This window comes from Saccopteryx leptura, chromosome 4 (assembly GCF_036850995.1).
Source record: "Saccopteryx leptura isolate mSacLep1 chromosome 4, mSacLep1_pri_phased_curated, whole genome shotgun sequence".
In the NCBI taxonomy this organism is placed as follows: domain Eukaryota; kingdom Metazoa; phylum Chordata; class Mammalia; order Chiroptera; family Emballonuridae; genus Saccopteryx; species Saccopteryx leptura.
In genome coordinates this window covers 221,740,818-221,758,608 of record NC_089506.1, presented here as the reverse complement: position 1 = coordinate 221,758,608, position 17,791 = coordinate 221,740,818, and the positions used below count along the sequence as shown (strand labels likewise).

The following is a 17,791-nucleotide window of genomic DNA, read 5'->3' as shown; positions in this document are numbered from 1 at the left end:
AGCACGTGTGAGCCGTTCAGCCATGCCTGTCACGTGACAGTGTCTCCACGTTGAAGAGACCAGCGTCCTCTCCCTCCGGCCCCTGAAGCGTGCCGTGCCCCTTCCAGGCTCAGTGTCTTCGTGCTCAAGGTCCCTCCTCATGGGGTCCTGTCCCCCCAGGGCTCACACAGCTCAGCCCTCTCACATGGGCTCGAGGCCGCCTCCCTATGGAAGCCCTCCCTGACCTCCCTCTCGCGCAGTGCCCGCCCGCCCCAGGCTCACGCCATCATCCCAGCCACAGTGGAAGGAACCGAAGGTAAGCGTGTCCACTTGCTCAGGGTCCCCCTGTCCTGGTGGGAGGTGAGCTCAGGAGAACACAGATCCCGTCCATCCGTCCGTTGGCCACTGCAGCCCTAGTGTGTACAACACTGCCTGACACACCAGAAACACCCACGTACTTGTCAGTGCACATCCTCAATGTACAATCAACACACTGTGCACTTATGCCATTAACCACTTTTAAAAAAAAGAACTTGCTTCAGAGCAACATTTTCCAAGGCTGATATAACAGCCACCCTGACAAATACTAGAAACACAAAGTCCTTCTTGCCTGGAACAGACCCAGCCTTGCTTGCTAAGGTCACGAAACTATCGGGACAACGGTCCTCTGGGAACCAGTCGGAACCCCGCATTCTCACAGAGGAGACGGACCGAGAGTCCCAGCTCCCAGCGCCTGGTCAAGGCCTCCGAGTGGAGACTGACCGCTGCTGAGCCAGCCGCCCAAGGGCCCGGGGCCAGGGAGGGGCCTGAGCTCAGTTCAGCACAGGAGACGGAAGAGCACACACCAGCCAAGACTGGTTAAGAATTAAAGGGGAGAGAAGCTGTTAAGAAAGCAGGTGGAGCCTGACCGGCAGTGGTGGTGCAGTGGATAGCGCATCACCTGGGATGCTGAGGATCCAGGTTCGAGACTCCAAGGTCGCCAGCTTGAAGCCCAAGGTCACTGGAGCCCCCCCCCCCCCGTCAAGGCACGTTGGAGAAGCAATCAATGAACAACTAAGGTGCCGCAACTACGAGCTGATGCTTCTCCTCTCTCTCCCTTCCTGTCTGTCTCTCTCACCTAAAAATAAATCAAAGAGGAGGCAGCTGGATAGAGGGGTACAGGTCTGGGGCCCCAGGAGGAGCTGGAGCTGAAAACGGACACACAGAAGGCCCCTCTCACTCAGTCTGTCATCCTGACCCTGCGTTCTCCCCTCTCCACCTCCCCAATCAGGTCAACCTGTGCACATTCTCTAACCATCAGAACAGAAAATTAACTACTTCGAGTACGGATGTTTCTACCCCTACTTCGGAACACCTGTGAAAACACCAGACTTCTTCGCGCCCTGGCCGCTGCTGGGAGACCCGCTGGGCTCACCTCTTGCCCTGCTGCCCCGAGCAGGCCCGGTTACACACCAGCAGGACGATCTTGTCGCTCCCTGCCCTGCCCACGGGCAGGTCCGCCTTCCCGGGCTGGGCGGCTGCTGGAGTGGGAGACAGTCTAGGATGGTCTAAGCCAAACTTTAAGTGGTTTAGATTGTTGTTTAAGTGGATTCCTGAAATAAAATTAAAAAAAAACAAAAAACTTACATTATCTCTTTAAAATTCTTTTCATGAGTTCATTACAAAGTATGACAATTACCCAATCGAAGAATGAAGAAGGTGTCATATAATTTAAACCAAAAAAAAAAAAAAAGGCACAAATGACCTACTTTGAGATAACTCATCTAAGCCACTTGGATAATTTCATTAGCACCCATGATTTAAACTAAGCATTACCTGTCTGAACACCAAAAATGAAAACTCCTAACTTCAGTGAACGTTACACACAGCGTCAGAGGGCAGGTTGCAGGGATGATTCACCACAACAAACTCAGAGAGCAGCCACACAACCAGCAACCAAATAAATGTCACAGAGAAACAAGTCCGAGCAGAACGCTGTTCAGCACTCCAGTGTCGCTCCTCCCCCCAGACCGGAGAGCCAGGCGTCTGAGAAACGAGGCGTGGCGAGACCCACAGCCACTCCAGACTGCATCGACCCACAGAAAAGCGAGAAGTGTGTGTCTGCCCGCACTGGGCTGCCCGGGCTCTCGGCAGAAGGAGGCTGGGAGTCCCGCTCCGCTACAAGGGGCCCGATTCCTAACGAGGTGAGGTGCCCATAGACAGCGGAGGGGTCCGCGCTGCGCCCAGGTCGGGCCCGCCTCCACCCACTGTGCAGCCCTAACCGGCGTCTCTCCTCTGCGTCACCTGCCAGCTGGCGAGAGCAGCGGCTCACATGCCCTGAGCCCAACGCTCCAACGAGGCTGACGTGCAGAGCGGAGCCCGCTTCCAAAGAGGCGCTCTCTCGGGCTAGAACAGGATGACCTTGGACCTCACCCGCTCGCTCACAGCTAGAAGCGGAGTGTGCACCCCAAGCACCTGGGGTCAACTTCAGCCAAACAAACACTGACCGGGCTCTTGCTGTGCGTCAGGGAGCACCCAGCTGCTGGGCACAGAACGACACGGCAAAACACCGTCCCCGCCGCAGCAAAGTCCCAGTGCGCCAGCACAGACATGGCGGGCGCGGCCGCTCCACACGCAGGCCAGGCCACGCCGCGGGAGCACCAGAGGACAGGCGTCCGGCAGGGGGGCAGTGAGGAGAGGCTTCCGGGCGAGGTGGCAGCTGGCTATTTCTACTGCGACGCGATGCAAGTCAGAAGCAAGTTAAAGACACAAAAGCACAGGCAGGAGAACACAACTGGGAGACAACACGGGGGGGGGGGGGGGGGGCTCCTGGGTCACAGGAAACAGATACTACGTAGCAGCCCGTCTAGAAAATGACAACAGGCGTGGACCAGAGAACACCCAGTCCTGAGCGGAGAGGGGAGAGAGCTGACCAACCCAACACACACAACGACCAAAGGTCCAGAAACTAGAAGCAGCCGGGCCCTTGGGGAGGAGGAGGGGAAAGAGGTCGGAAAGTACGGACTTCGGACAAAGGCAGCAAGGCCGTCGGAAGAGGCCAGACAGTGTCTGCCACAAAAGGTGCTGGGACTCCAGGACACTGACCGGCAGAAGCATGGAGCTGGACCCAACCTTACGCCATGCACAAAACTCAACTCAGAACGGATCAAAGACACACGTGGAAGAGCTAAGACGACGTAAACCCTGGAGGAATATAAACTCGTGGACTGGGACTCGGCAGTGGAGTCTTCCATGTGACCCCAGGAGCGGAAGCAACCACACAAGATAAATCAGACACAAAAGAGGTGCAGCGGCGGCCGACGATCAACAGGCGTGGTCTTCACATGCAATGGGGCACTCCCTCAGCCCGAAAAAGGAAAGAAGGACCGATACACGCTCCCACACGGAGGGAGCCTTGAAACTCCCGCTGAGGGAAAGAGCCCGTCGTAAAAGACCACCTGCCGTCGAGCCCGGTCCTGTCTGGACGAGGAGAACCTGCAGACAGAGTGACGGCTCAGGGCTGGGGCGAGGGGCACGGTGGGGGGGGGGGTTCTTCGGGAGACAAGGGGGGAGCTAATGAGACAGGAGATGGGGAAGTAAGTTCTCAGCAAAAAGAAAAGTCAAGTTAAAAGCCTGCAGAAGTTTGTGGCAGACCTCTTCAGAGCCAACAGAGCCGTATCAAGAAAACGTGTGGCCGTCCAAGATTTTAGAATTTGGAAATCGGGTACAAGAGCTGAGAAACAAAGCAACAAGAAAAGAATTCTTATAGTAATAGATAAACAAACAAATAAAACGAGTGTTGTCATAAGATGCCGAAGAGGCCACTTAAGGGAGGACAGTCCTAGAAATGTTAGGAATGAACGAAATATCCTTATCTAAAGAGTAACAACTGCCTTCTTCCAGGAAAACATGTTACCATAAAATTCACAGTGTTACAAAAAAATGTGTTATATGTATTTCACCCCAATGTAAAAACACTATACCGTCCTCTGATTGACCTCTAAAAGGGCAGACGGGCTGACCGCCCACCTCCGGGGCAGACGGGCTGACCGCCCACCTCCGGGGCAGACGGGCTGACCGCCCTCCTCCGGGTAGAGGGGCTGACCGCCCACCTCCGGGCAGACGGGCTGACCGCCCTCCTCCGGGGCAGACGGGCTGACCGCCCACCTCCGGGGCAGACGGGCTGACCGCCCACCTCCGGGGCAGACGGGCTGACCGCCCACCTCCGGGCAGACGGGCTGACCGCCCTCCTCCGGGCAGACGGGCTGACCGCCCACCTCCGGGCAGACGGGCTGACCGCCCTCCTCCGGGCAGACGGGCTGACCGCCCACCTCCGGGCAGACGGGCTGACCGCCCTCCTCCGGGCAGACGGGCTGACCGCCCACCTCCGGGGCAGACGGGCTGACCGCCCTCCTCCGGGCAGACGGGCTGACCGCCCACCTCCGGGCAGACGGGCTGACCGCCCTCCTCCGGGCAGACGGGCTGACCGCCCACCTCCGGGCAGACGGGCTGACCGCCCACCTCCGGGGCAGACGGGCTGACCGCCCACCTCCGGGCAGACGGGCTGACCGCCCTCCTCCGGGCAGACGGGCTGACCGCCCACCTCCGGGCAGACGGGCTGACCGCCCTCCTCCGGGCACCAGCCCGGCAGGAACAGGCTCGTTTACCTCTCTGACTGAGGATTCCCTCTGGCCTGAATGTCTCTGGAGTCTCAAAGGCAAAAATGCAGTCACTCTCGTGGACTGTCTCCAGGTCATCTGTGTCACAAAAGGAACGGTGGAACCCATCAGAGTACATTTCTGTTAACACAATCTAAAAATGGGAAAAACGTAAACAGTTGGATAAGCAGGAAGCCAAGAGGCATGGACCACCTAACCGTCCGTGAGCCCCCCCGGACCACCAGGACCTGACCCCTGAGGCCTCTCACACACGTCCCAGCGCCCACTGCTCGCCTGTGGGAAGCCTTTGGAAGCACAGCCCCTGCCCCTACAGACAGTGTATCCTGTTCTCAGAAAGTCACGGCACTGAATCCGAGGACCCCCAGGTCCTGGTGGGGAAGAGACCCCGGACGTCACGGAATCTGTGCTCGCGTTTCACTGAGAGAAGGCGGAGTGACCTTCCTGCGGTTATACGAGGGTAGAGTCCATAGCTGACTCCCAGACTTTCTCCTCCACAGTTGGATTTTTTTCTTTCCAGGTTAAAAAATGTCAAACAGCCATCAATATTTGTATTAGGAAAAAACTGAAGTCAACTCAAATGTCCAACCACAGGAACTAGTTAAATCTACAGCCCTGCTACTAGAAAGAATGAGCTGCAGACAGCTGCGCTCACATGGAAAGGTCTCCTACGTAAATAAGAAGTAAGGTAATGACAGGTAGTGTCTATGAAATAACAGCTGTGGCACTGCACAGAAAACAACAGGAGTGAATTTACAGCATAGTATTCAAGTTGGCAAAACCCTGGTCCTGAGATACTTAACACAAGATACTTTCCACGTCTTGTTTCCGAAATGGTTGAGGATGGCACAGTAAAAACCAGGAAAACAAAAGATGGGCAGAAACAATGGAGACATTTAGACTTTGGGACATGCCCAGCAGCACTGTCTCATGGAAAAGCACTGCGCTCAGCCTGAGAAGGTCCCAGTCCAGCCTGCCACCAACCGGCCCGCGACCTTGAGCAGTCACATGGTTTCTCCCGGCCTCCTTCCCGTGAGGGGTTTGGGCGCCGGACCCCTCCACCTCCCCTGACGAACACCAATGGACCAGGAGTCCAGCAGGTGCAATGGACTGCTGGCCTAGCCCACACGGACCCCTCCACTTCCCCTGACGAACACCATTGGACCAGGAGTCCAGCAGGTGCAATGGACTGGTGGCCTAGCCCACACGGACCCCTCCACTTCCCCTGACGAACACCAATGGACCAGGAGTCCAGCAGGTGCAATGGACTGCTGGCCTAGCCCACACGGACCCCTCCACTTCCCCTGACGAACACCAATGGACCACGAGTCCAGCAGGTGCAATGGACTGGTGGCCTAGCCCACACAGTCCAAAGAAAATAGTCCTGGCACATTTTCCATCTAGTAAGTGGCATGACCAGGTTGTTTTTCTGCAGGTGAATGTGCAGAGAGAATTCACTTTCTCCGGCAAGCTGAGGTCAGAACAAACATGTAATTATATTACTCTCGTTCAAAACCGCATGCACAAGGAGCCAGACAGCACTGAAAGCTTTTAAGAGACAAGCAGATTTGCCGTGGACACACACCTCAGCACCCCCCTACACACACACCCCCCGCCTTCCCCTCAACCTGAAGGAGAAAGTGCATCAATGAGCTCCGAGGAGCAAGGAAGAGGCGAACACTCTACGAATGTGCCCAGCACTGTCCTATGCAATACGCAGAATTTGCTTCTTAGGACATCGTTGTTGGTGGTATTCATTTCACCTCGTCGTGCCGTCAGAGCACTCAGCACCTTGACCGTGCAGGTGGGGCAGCTTCCAGAAGCCACCTAGGGCAAAGCGACTCAGCTACCCAATCATCTTTCTTTAGTAAATTCTGCATAGGGAGCGTTTTTCCAAATGAAACCATAATAGTGAACTACGTTAAAAAAAGTGTATGCAAAAATATGTCAAGTCAAGCCCTGGCCGGTTGGCTCAGCAGTAGAGCATCGGCCTAGCGTGTGGAGGACCCAGGTTCGATTCCCGGCCAGGGCACACAGGAGAAGCGCCCATTTGCTTCTCCACCCCTCCGCCGCGCTTTCCTCTCTGTCTCTCTCTTCCCCTCCTGCAGCCAAGGCTCCATTGGAGCAAAGATGGCCCGGGCGCTGGGGATGGCTCTGTGGCCTCTGCCTCAGGCGCTAGAGTGGCTCTGGTCGCAACATGGCGACACCCAGGATGGGCAGAGCATCGCCCCCTGGTGGGCAGAGCGTCGCCCCTGGTGGATCCCGGTCGGGCGCATGCGGGAGTCTGTCTGACTGTCTCTCCCTGTTTCCAGCTTCAGAAAAATGAAAAAAAAAAAATATGTCAAGTCACAAACAAGTCGAACATTATTTTGGGCCAATTTAAATATGAAAAAATCTGCACTGGCCGGGAACGCAGATGGTTAGAGAGTCCTCCTGACACACCAAGGCTGCGGGTTCAATCCCCAGTCAGGGCGCATACAAGAATCAACTGATAAATGCATAAATAAATGGAACAGCAAACCAATGTTTCTCTCTCCCCCCCCCCTCAAATCAATGAATAAAATGAATCAATAATTTTTAAAAAATAAATATCAAAAATTTATCCAGAAAAAAAAGGGGGGAGGCAGGCATACAACTTCCTTTCTCTTCTCTGAACAAGGGGAGACTGGTCCAGCTGCACCCCCCAGAGAACAGACAGCTGGACAGGCAGGGACTGGCCAGGGGCCGTTCTCGTCCCCGCCGTGGGGAGGGGTTCAGAGAGCTGCTGCCCGGCCTCCAGGCCCCTCTGACCTTCACACACGAGGGCACGCTCCTCCCATGCCAGCGCCACAGAGATGATTTAAGGGGTTAAGTAATTATACTGGATAAAGCGAAAGGAAGTCTCGGGGTAAAGCGACAGCCCTTCCTTGTAAAACGTGGCACGATGAAAGGAAGTGTGGAGAGGCTGCGGGCACGTTTTTCTCCTCTGGGTCTTAGTTTCCCTTTTCCTCAAAACAGAAGCACCTGGTGCGGCGTTCCTGCCTGACCCTACTTGGCACCGAGAGCTGCTAGAACCTTCCAGGAGGCCCAAGAGGCAGACTTGCGCGGCTCCCTGGGCCACGGGCGTCTGAGGCGCACTACCTGATCCGGGGGGATCTTTGTCTCCATGGACACGGCTTCCCGGAGTCTGGCGACAGTCCCAGATAGCGGCACCGCCACGCCGATCCTCATGCAGTGCGAGCACTTCCCTTGATACACTACGGTGACATAGAGAGGCCTGTGCAGATCAAAGTCACATCCTCTCATTAGTCGCTATGTCAACTAAAACGGAGAAGACAAATCTGATCGGAAAGCAACGTGAAACTCAGGTTAACCCCGCCTCTACTTGGAAGCCACATAGAAACACTCATTTGGACCTTAAGTGAAACTGTCAAGCCATAATCAAGAGATCTCTGGAAAGGGTAAGCTTCGAAAAAACAAAATATGACGTGTCAATACTTGGTTCTGTGCTTTGAATTTTCCTAAAACAGCATACCCACTAAAATGTTGAGAAACAGATAAAAGCCATGACTTGAAATGTGAGGCCTCCGGGGGCCCTAGAAGGTGCTCAACCACCTTTTCTCTCCCCCCACGCGGTGAAGAGACGACTAATCCATCAGACACGCCTGTTCCACACACACTCGGAAAGGCACTCAGATTTCTGTGAGGTTGTAACGATGCCTGTATTCAATGTACCCCTCACCTCACTACTGCTCTCAATAAGGAGGAAGGCCTATCAGGAGCCCGTGGAGGAGAAGGGGCGCACAGGAACGCACCACCGAAACTGTATCCACTCCGTCCTTACCTCGTGTGGGGCAGAGGGATTGGCAAGGAGATGCAGAGGAAAGGGTCGAAGGTGTTGCTCTGCTTCTGACAGTGAGGACAGGTCAGCGAAGACCTGCGGAAACAAGAACGTCAGACACGCCCAGGAGATCACTGCCCAGGAGATCACTCCCCGCTGCCGGCAGCACTGCGGGGAGGCGACGCTCCTACACAGGGAGGCGGGGAGGCGACACTCCTACGCGGGGAGGGGACACTTCCTACGCGGGGAGGGGACACTCCTACGCGGGAGGTGACACTTCCTACGCGGGGAGAGGACGCTCCTACGCGGGAGGTGACACTTCCTACGCGGGGAGGCGACACTCTCTACGCGGGGAGGCGACACTCTCTACGCGGGGAGGTGACACTCTACGCGGGGAGGTGACACTCTACGCTGGGAGGTGACACTCTACGTGGGAGGTGACACTCTACGCGGGGAGAGGACGCTCCTACGCGGGAGGTGACACTTCCTACGCGGGGAGGTGACACTCTCTACGCGCGGGGAGGCGACACTCCTACGCGCGGGGAGGCGACACTCCTACGCGCGGGGAGGCGACACTCCTACGCGGGGAGGCGACACTCTCTACGCGGGGAGGCGACACTCTCTACACGGGGAGGTGACACTCTCTACGCGGGGAGGTGACACTCTACGCGGGGAGGTGACACTCTACGCGGGAGGTGACACTCTACGCGGGGAGAGGACGCTCCTATGCGGGAGGTGACACTCTCTACGCGGGGAGGTGACACTCTCTACGCGGGGAGGCGACACTCTCTACGCGGGGAGGCGACACTCTACGCGGGGAGGCGACGCTCCTACGCGCGGGGAGGTGACACTCTCTACGCGGGGAGGTGACACTCTACGCGGGGAGGTGACACTCTACGCGGGGAGGTGACGCTCCTACCTGTACTGGGCCTGAAAGAGCTCCTGGACGAAAGTGCTGCACACAGGAAAGGACGGTCCCTCGGGCATCACGTCCATCTCCAACGGTGGCTGAAGAGAAGAAAGGACAATGTCACAGACTCAAAGGGCCCACTGTGGACTGAAGATGACCCCAAAAGGGTCACAAATGTCCCTGACTTCTTACATAAGCGATGTATCCGGCCCAGATGGTTCAGTGAAAGGTACCTGGTAAAGGAACCGGAGCCCAGTGGCCAGGACCTGGGTCACAGAACTCCTCTCCTCACAGGCTCTCCCACACAGTGCGTCCCCCCAGGACACCCTCAACGTCCTGCGCCCGCTCTTCCCACACCTGAACGCTCCATCCAGCGCCCGTGAGCTGCTGGGCATGGCACCTGATCACTCCACTCCATCCTTCACGTGACCTCTTCCTGTCCCTTCACCCCCAGTGGGTCGCTGAGCACCGGCTGCCACGTGCAGACAGCACCGTAGGAGGCTTTCGGGACAAGACTCGGTGCCTGACCTCGCATCCGTCCCAACCCAGGGGCGGAGGGTCAGCCACGAGCACAAGCACCGTCTGCGACAGCACAGTGTTCAGACACAAAAGGACCTTGAAACAAAATAATCTAACAACTTACCAAAACTAGAAATTTACAATCTCAGATACAGAGCAGAATTATATATATATATATACACCAACTTTAAAAGCAGCAAGAGAAAAGCACTCTTTCCCTTCCTTATTTCCAAAATAAAAATCGTGTTAGCCCTGGCTGGTGGCGCAGTGGACAGAGCATCAGCCCGGAGCACCAAGTTCACCAGTTCAAGCCCCAGGTCACTGATCCCGAGGTCACTGGTTCGAGCCCGGGTCAGGGCGCATAGGAGAGGCAATCCATGTCACTGCTGAGGGAACAATGAGTTGATGCCTCTCTCTCTCTCTCTCTCTCTCTTTCTCCCTTTCTCTCTCTCTCTCAGTAAAATCATTTTACCCATCATGGTCAGGCTACATGCATAAAAATGGAGAACAAATCTCTCTTTTTCAGGAAGAATATTCTGGAGGTTCCATTCCTACATCAAGTTCAGTCTTAACAGAGACAGCGGTGTTTCCTCCCAGACTGTGTGTTCACTCCGGTGATCCACACGTGGGTGATGGGTCTCACTGGGCGAGAAAGCCGGGTTTTGCTTTAAGAACCATGTAGTGAGATGGAACCACTTAACTGCAGTCTGAAGCCAGTCACAGGTGCAAATATGTCCCTTCTCGTGAGACAGGACGCTCCCGGGAGACACCGCTCCGGAACCGCACACTGTGCCACGCAGTCCACACGGAGACAGCCTCTCGAGCGCCTGCGGGCTCTGAGCTCACCCTCACTACTCACTGTCACTGGGCTCACTGAGTGCAAACTCACAGGTCCGCGAGGGTCGGGAGAGTGGGCGCGGGCTCTGAGCTCACCCTCACTACTCACTGTCACTGTGCTCAGAGTGCAAACTCACAGGTCCGCGAGGGTCGGGAGAGTGGGCGCGGGCTCTGAGCTCACCCTCACTACTCACTGTCACTGTGCTCACTGAGTGCAAACTCACAGGTCCGCGAGGGTCGGGAGAGTGGGCGCGGGCTCTGAGCTCACCCTCACTACTCACTGTCACTGTGCTCACTGAGTGCAAACTCACAGGTCCGTGAGGGTCGGGAGAGTGGGCGCGGGCTCTGAGCTCACCCTCACTACTCACTGTCACTGTGCTCAGAGTGCGAACTCACAGGTCCGAGAGGGTCGGGAGAGTGGGCGTGGGGCTCTGAGCTCACCCTCACTACTCACTGTCACTGGGCTCACTGAGTGCGAACTCACAGGTCCGCGAGGGTCGGGAGAGTGGGCGTGGGGCTCTGAGCTCACCCTCACTACTCACTGTCACTGTGCTCAGAGTGCAAACTCACAGGTCCGCGAGGGTCGGGAGAGTGGGCGCGGGCTCTGAGCTCACCCTCACTACTCACTGTCACTGGGCTCACTGAGTGCAAACTCACAGGTCCGAGAGGGTCGGGAGAGTGGGCGCGGGCTCTGAGCTCACCCTCACTACTCACTGTCACTGGGCTCACTGAGTGCAAACTCTCAGGTCCGAGAGGGTCGGGAGAGTGGGCGCGGGGCTCTGAGCTCACCCTCACTACTCACTGTCACTGGGCTCACTGAGTGCAAACTCACAGGTCCGAGAGGGTCGGGAGAGTGGGCGCGGGCTCTGAGCTCACCCTCACTACTCACTGTCACTGGGCTCACTGAGTGCAAACTCACAGGTCCGCGAGGGTCGGGAGAGTGGGCGCGGGCTCTGAGCTCACCCTCACTACTCACTGTCACTGTGCTCAGAGTGCACTCACAGGTCCGCGAGGGTCGGGAGAGTGTACGCGGGCTCTGAGCTCACCCTCACTACTCACTGTCTCTGTGCTCAGAGTGCAAACTCACAGGTCCGCGAGGGTCGGGAGAGTGGGCGTGGGCTCTGAGCTCACCCTCACTACTCACTGTCACTGTGCTCACTGAGTGCAAACTCTCAGGTCCGCGAGGGTCGGGAGAGTGGGCGCGGGGCTCTCTGCTGCCTGCCTGCCAGCCGGCCGGCAGACCGAACAAACAGCACCCTCACCTTCACGGGAGGCTGGCCACCCTGCTCCACGGCCTCATGGAGGTCCTCGTGAACCCGGTCCAGGAGCCACAACAGAAACTCCTGGGCATCGTGCTGGGAGTTTCCCCGGTACTGCAGGGCGTTCTTCGACACAATGCTCTGGAGAGAGATTAAAAAAAAACCCACCAACACAAACAGTGAGTGGTGAGTCCTGGCTGACAGTAAAGCAAGCATTCATAATCCCAACCAGGAATCCAGCTCCCAAGGGTGTCAGGAGGACTTTCAGAAAGAGCAATGTAGAAGCAGGTGCTCAGAGTAAACCCACCCCAGGAACACGCACCCCAGGAAGGCTGGAAGGTGCCACCCAGCAACCCCACCCTAGGAATATACAGCTACAGGACACCATCGGAACCACCACGTCACCTCAGGACACAGCCATTTTTCAGGGCTTTTTACGAGCTTTTTAAGATAACGTGATCATCTTAAAAATGAGAATTGTTAGAAATAGCACATCATTGCTCCGTATACCTGAAACTAATAAAACGTTATGGGTCAAACTTTAATGCATGTCTCAATAAAAAATAAAAAAGAAGAAATGGTTAAATAAGTCAGGTAGCACTGGATTATAAACCAAAGCATAAAACGAGCACACGTCACATAAATGAGTCCGTACATGGAAGAAACAAATACCCCTTACAGAACTCCAGGTGACTGGCGTCACTAACGGCCCTGCAGGGGCTGGACCTGGGCCCCCCACCCTGAGCAGGCGAAGACGGTGACTACTCTCAAAGACCCGAGTGTGGACGGGGGCAGCCGGGAGTGGACGGGAGCGGCCGGGGAAAGGCTGCAGGTGCGCTGAGCCGAGGCCACGGGCTCGGCAGCACGCAGCCCGGCTCCATCTCCGTCCCCCTCTGAGGGGGTGTGAGGTCTGGACCAACCCTCCTCCAGATGGAGGGGACAATGACAACACCGTGTGACCACTTCGTGCGTCGGCTTGGTGAGATGCATGCAAGACGTCTCCCGTGTAAAGGATGCATACGCTAGCGCTCACACGTTAACGCCGAGTAGCGTCTTTGGAAGCAGGGATGGAGGAGGGATGCCACTGCCCACACAGGGCCGCCGGGGGACAAACGACACCAGGAGGCGAGAGACAGCGAGGACAGGCCGACGTGACGGCCGTGGGGCGGAAACGGGAGGGCCAGCCTCAGCGCTCCGGAACTGAGGCAGGCAGATCAACGCAGCGTGTGACCTGACGTGTGCGGAAACTGCGGAGGGAGGTGTGCCTGTCACCCGGGCGTCTCATCTGGGTGACGGGCACCTGCCGGTGCCCTCCGTGAAGACAAGGAGAAAGAAGGAAGAAGTCTGAGAAAGGGTAGAAAGGTCCCTTTCGAATCCACTCCCCCTGAAGCTCTGTGGACCTCCAGGAGCATCGAGTCAGCACGTAGAAATACAGGTCTGGGCTCCACGGGAGCGTCTGTGCGAAGGACAAGGAGTCAACAGGTAAGTGGCAGCTGAAACCATGAGCACGTCTGAGGTCACCCAGATGTAATCGTGAGATGAAGCCAGGGGACAGAACCCAAGGACAGCTATATTTAGGGGGCCCTCCAAGGAAAGGCCATCAGAAAATGTGGCAAGAAAATCAGGAGAATGAAGTCCCGAGAGTCCAGAGGATGCTGAGAGTGATCAATAGTGTTCAAAGTTGAAGGACGATAAAGCCAGCCAGAGAAATAAAAACTGTCCACTGTACCTTTGCCATTAAGATAATGAGAACTTCCCTGGCCAGCTGGCTCAGGGGTAGAGCGTCAGCCTGGCGTGTGGAAGTCCCGGGTTCAATTCCCGGTCAGGGCACACAGGAGAAGCGCCCATCTGCTTCTCCACCCTTCCCCCCCCCCTCTCTCTCACTCTCTCTTTCTCCCTCTCTGGCAGCCATGGCTTATTCAAGCACTGAGGATGGCTCCATGGCCTCTGCCTCAGGTGCTAAGAAGAGCTTGGTTGCTGAGCAACAGAGCAACAGCACCAGCTGGGCAGAGCATCGCCCCCTAGTGGGCATGCCGGGTGGATCCAGTCAGGGTGTATGTGGGAGTCTGTGTCTCTGCCTCCCGGCTTCTCACTTAATGAAAAAAAGGAGGTAGGAGAGACAGAAGAGGAGGTAAGGACAGTGAAGGGTTCAGAGAAGTCAGACAGGAAGGCAGGGAATGGTTTCGCAGTCCTGGGCACGGCACGGGCAGGAACAGGTGCACCGGCACACAGCCGGGCACACAGCTGGCCAGGGGCAGAGCAGCCCGCGCCCAGGACCCTCCCTCACTTATTTCCCATGGAGGGGATGGGTCCTCAGCATCTGCAGCCTGCAGACAAGCTAGCTGAGCTCAGACGCTCCACGGGGTGTCCGAGCAGATGTGTGCCAGACAGCGTCTGCCCAGCTTTAGGGTGGAGACAGGCTGGCTCTCCACCTGGTGCATGCCTCCTGCTGCCTCCGGCTCAGCTCCTCAGGCACTGACCCGCCCATCGCCAATCCCGGCCCAGTGCTAAAGCCACTCAACGGGATTTTTCCCGGGCATGACTCAACAAGCCACAGGGAGTTCCATCCACAGGCCTCTCGACCGGAACAGAAACGGCTCTGGGTCCACCTCGCCCTCAGCCACCACAGCAGAGACCGAAGGAAAGCTCGCAGACCTCACCCGACGCTGCACAGACACAGGGCTCCTCCTTCCGCCCCTTCGCAAGGGCAACGGCTTCCTGCTGCGGACGCTCAGGGGACAACTGGTTTCCCTCCAGCCCCAGGCCAAACAAAGCACAGGATAACTGTGGCCTAATTCACGGTAACTGCAATAGAAGGGTCCCTGTATCCAAGTTCTGACAGCCAAACTCCGGAAATAAGCTCACGTGGGTAGCAGGGGCCATCTACCCTGCTGCTACACTAACTCTGGACAGGACACAAACCGGTGTGCACAGGACTTGGTGGCAGAAAGCCATTGCTTGGAACATCAGACTAGGCAAGGGCATGTATCTTAAAAGAAAACACCGTCGCCCTGGCCAGTGGTGCAGTGGAGAGAGCGTAAGTCCTGGAGTGCCGAGGTCAGCGGTTCGAACCCCGCTGAGGGCACATGCGAGAAGCCATCAGGGGGCACAGCTAAGCGGAGAGGCTGACGATGCTTCTCTCTGCCCTCCGCCCTCCACCCCCTTCTCTCTCTCAAACAACAACAACAACAACACTGCCATAAAAGGGTTGAGAAAGGGTTACTGCCCTCAAGAAGTTCTGAGTCCGGGAGGATGTGTGGTCCAGAGCAGCGGAGCAGGGATAAAAGGACGGCATATAAAATAAAAGGGAATCGTGACAAGTGGTTCTGCATGATGACCAAGGAGCACGGCTTCCCCCGACAGATCACCGCTACACAGCTACACTGCGCGCGGGGCTGGGAGTCACCACGAGAAAGACTGGATTCTGAACACCGGAGTTCAAGTCTCCTTCCCACCACTTTCTGTGTCCCTCCTCTGAGCCTATTATCTTTTCTGCAAAAAAAAAAAAAAGGTGATGACAAGATTTTTCTAAAAAGATGATTGTGGGGCTTCAGAGATAACAGAAAAGCATTTAATAAATTCTTCAACTCCATCCGGCTGCTGTCGTGCAACTGTCACACGTCCAGAGTGAAGAAAGGAGTGACCCGGTGGCACTACAGAATCCTGGAAAACCCCAATGACGACGAGAGAGAAAACGGGAACAATATTAAGGCCGTTGTGTCTCCTGACCCTTGGCTGCACATACATTGGAATCATCGGGGAAGTTTTTTTCTTTTTAACAAGAAAAATCCTGTCCTGGTGGCAGAGCCCGGTCTAGGACGGGATCTGATCATCGCTAATCTTGTTCCAACTCTGATTCTTTCTTGTAAACAATTCTAATTCTAAGGTGAAGCCAAGGCGGGGAGAGAACACAGCCGCACGGGAAGAGCTCTTGGGTTTCACTTCCAAAGGCAGCGACACACACAGGAGGCTCTCTGCCATCCCCTACTACACTGTATTTAATCCGTCTTCGAGAAACGTAACCTCCCATCTGCCTCCACCACCAGACAGGGGCTGGGAATACTGCCTATTTCACTCAATCGTACCCGCCCCCCCCCCCACCTAGCAATACAGTCCTCGCCACAAACAGTTAGCAGTAAGTTCCTATTTGAGTGCTTGTGTCAGGCATGATGCAAATTGTTCACAGGTGTTATTTCCCATAAACTCAACCTCTCAAAAAGTCCCTCTGCTGTAGGTATCATTATTATTACTATCTGCAGATAAAAACTGTAATAATTCCGGCTGAGAGAGGTGAATTAACCTGTCCAAAGTTACGACGACTTTTCAACCTCATCTTATTGAAACGCCTGGAAGACCATGTTGTCAATGATCCCTCTTCGACAAGCGAGATCCTCCCGTATATATACAACTCGGGGTCACACAGACGTGAGGTACAGACATCACATGTGCAGGAGACTGAGCTACAGCTGCCTCAACCCCGAGGTGTCTGGGAGTTGATGTGCTTTAAAAAAAAAGAATCCTTGTTAATCATCAGTGTTTGTTTTGTTGTCACTCGCATTTTTCCCTCGGACTGAAATATGACCCAGAAACAAAAATGCAGTTTTATCTTGTTGAGATGTTGTTATCTAAGGAATGAGGAGGAGTGGGATATGCCAGGAGATCAAGCTGCAGCTCGTGCAGAAGGCTGTCCGGCCGGAGTGGCCCGGATTGCGACAGAGCTGACGGGAGAGGCAAGGACCTGCCTCTGGAGAGCTCCATCTGCCCTCTCAGCAGGCAGCCCCCAGGGGAGGCTGCACAGCGGAGGCTCACGCGGCTGGTGGGGATGCGGGCTGTCCTACACCCCTCCTCACTCCCCACGTGACCAGGCAGGCTGGCTCCGGGTTTCAAGTCAGCGTGGGTCACCAGTGTGTTTAAGCAGCCCAGTGGTTTTCAACTGCCGGCCCGCAGACCGGTGCCGGTCCAGAATAGAGTGAACCACCCTGACTCTGGAACCTCTGTACAACATCAGGGTGGTTCACTCTTCCACAGACCATCACGAGTGATGGAAAGCCACTGGTTTTGGCCCTGGCCAGTTGGCTCAGTGGTAGAGCGTCGGCCTGGCGTGCAGAGGTCCCAGGTTCGATTCCAGGCCAGGGCACACAGGAGAAGCGCCCATCTGCTTCTCCACCCCTCCCCCTCTCCTTCCTCTCTGTCTCTCTCTTCCCCTCCCACAGCCCAGGCTCCACTGGAGCAAGTTGGCCCGGGGGGCTGAGGATGGCTCCATGGCCTCCGCCTCAGGCACTAAAATAGCTTGGTCACCAAACAACACTACAACAGCCCTAGATGGGCAGAGCATCACGAGGTAAGGGGCTTGCTGGGTGGATCCCAGTTGGGGCTCAAGCAGGAGTCTGTCTCCCTGCCTCTCCGCTTCTCACTTAAGGAGAAAGAAAAAAAAATAGATGCCCTGACCAGTTGGCTCAGTGGTAGAGCATCAGCCCAGTGTGTGGAAGTCCCTGGTTCGACTCCTGGTCAGGGCACACAGGAGAAGCACCCATCTGCTTCTCCACCCCTCTCACTGTGTATTAGCTTTGTATCTCCCCTCCTCTCACTTGGAAAAAGAAAAAAAAGAAGAATATCCACTTTAATATTATACTCACGATAAAATTCAAGAACAAGCAAAATGAATCAAGCAGCAGCCAGAGTGGTCACCTTCTGGGGGTGGGGCAGGTGGAGTTTGGGAGGGGGCCAAGGGGGAAGCTTCCGGAGGCGGATGAGGCCCCATTTCTCAGCTGGGTTGACGCGCTATCACTTTAGGATAATTCATCAAGCTTAC

The 17,791-nt window shown here is 55.9% G+C and overlaps 1 protein-coding gene across 2 annotated transcripts in view; it reads right to left on the bottom strand.

The window, feature by feature from the left end:
- USP31 (ubiquitin specific peptidase 31) overlaps positions 1–17,791 on the bottom strand; it is a 55,852-nt gene that overhangs the window by 23,647 nt on the left and 14,414 nt on the right. Inside the window, exons 2-7 of one of the 2 annotated variants that reach the window (XM_066383400.1) lie at positions 11,983–12,120; positions 9,374–9,462; positions 8,458–8,550; positions 7,755–7,890; positions 4,626–4,770; positions 1,394–1,571 (exon numbers count right to left, since the gene is read on the bottom strand). In XM_066383400.1, coding sequence (XP_066239497.1) covers positions 1,394–1,571; positions 4,626–4,770; positions 7,755–7,890; positions 8,458–8,550; positions 9,374–9,462; positions 11,983–12,120 — 779 coding nt within the window. The remainder of the gene's footprint in view (positions 1–1,393; positions 1,572–4,625; positions 4,771–7,754; positions 7,891–8,457; positions 8,551–9,373; positions 9,463–11,982; positions 12,121–17,791) is intronic. The other variant, XM_066383401.1, reaches the window with a different exon arrangement.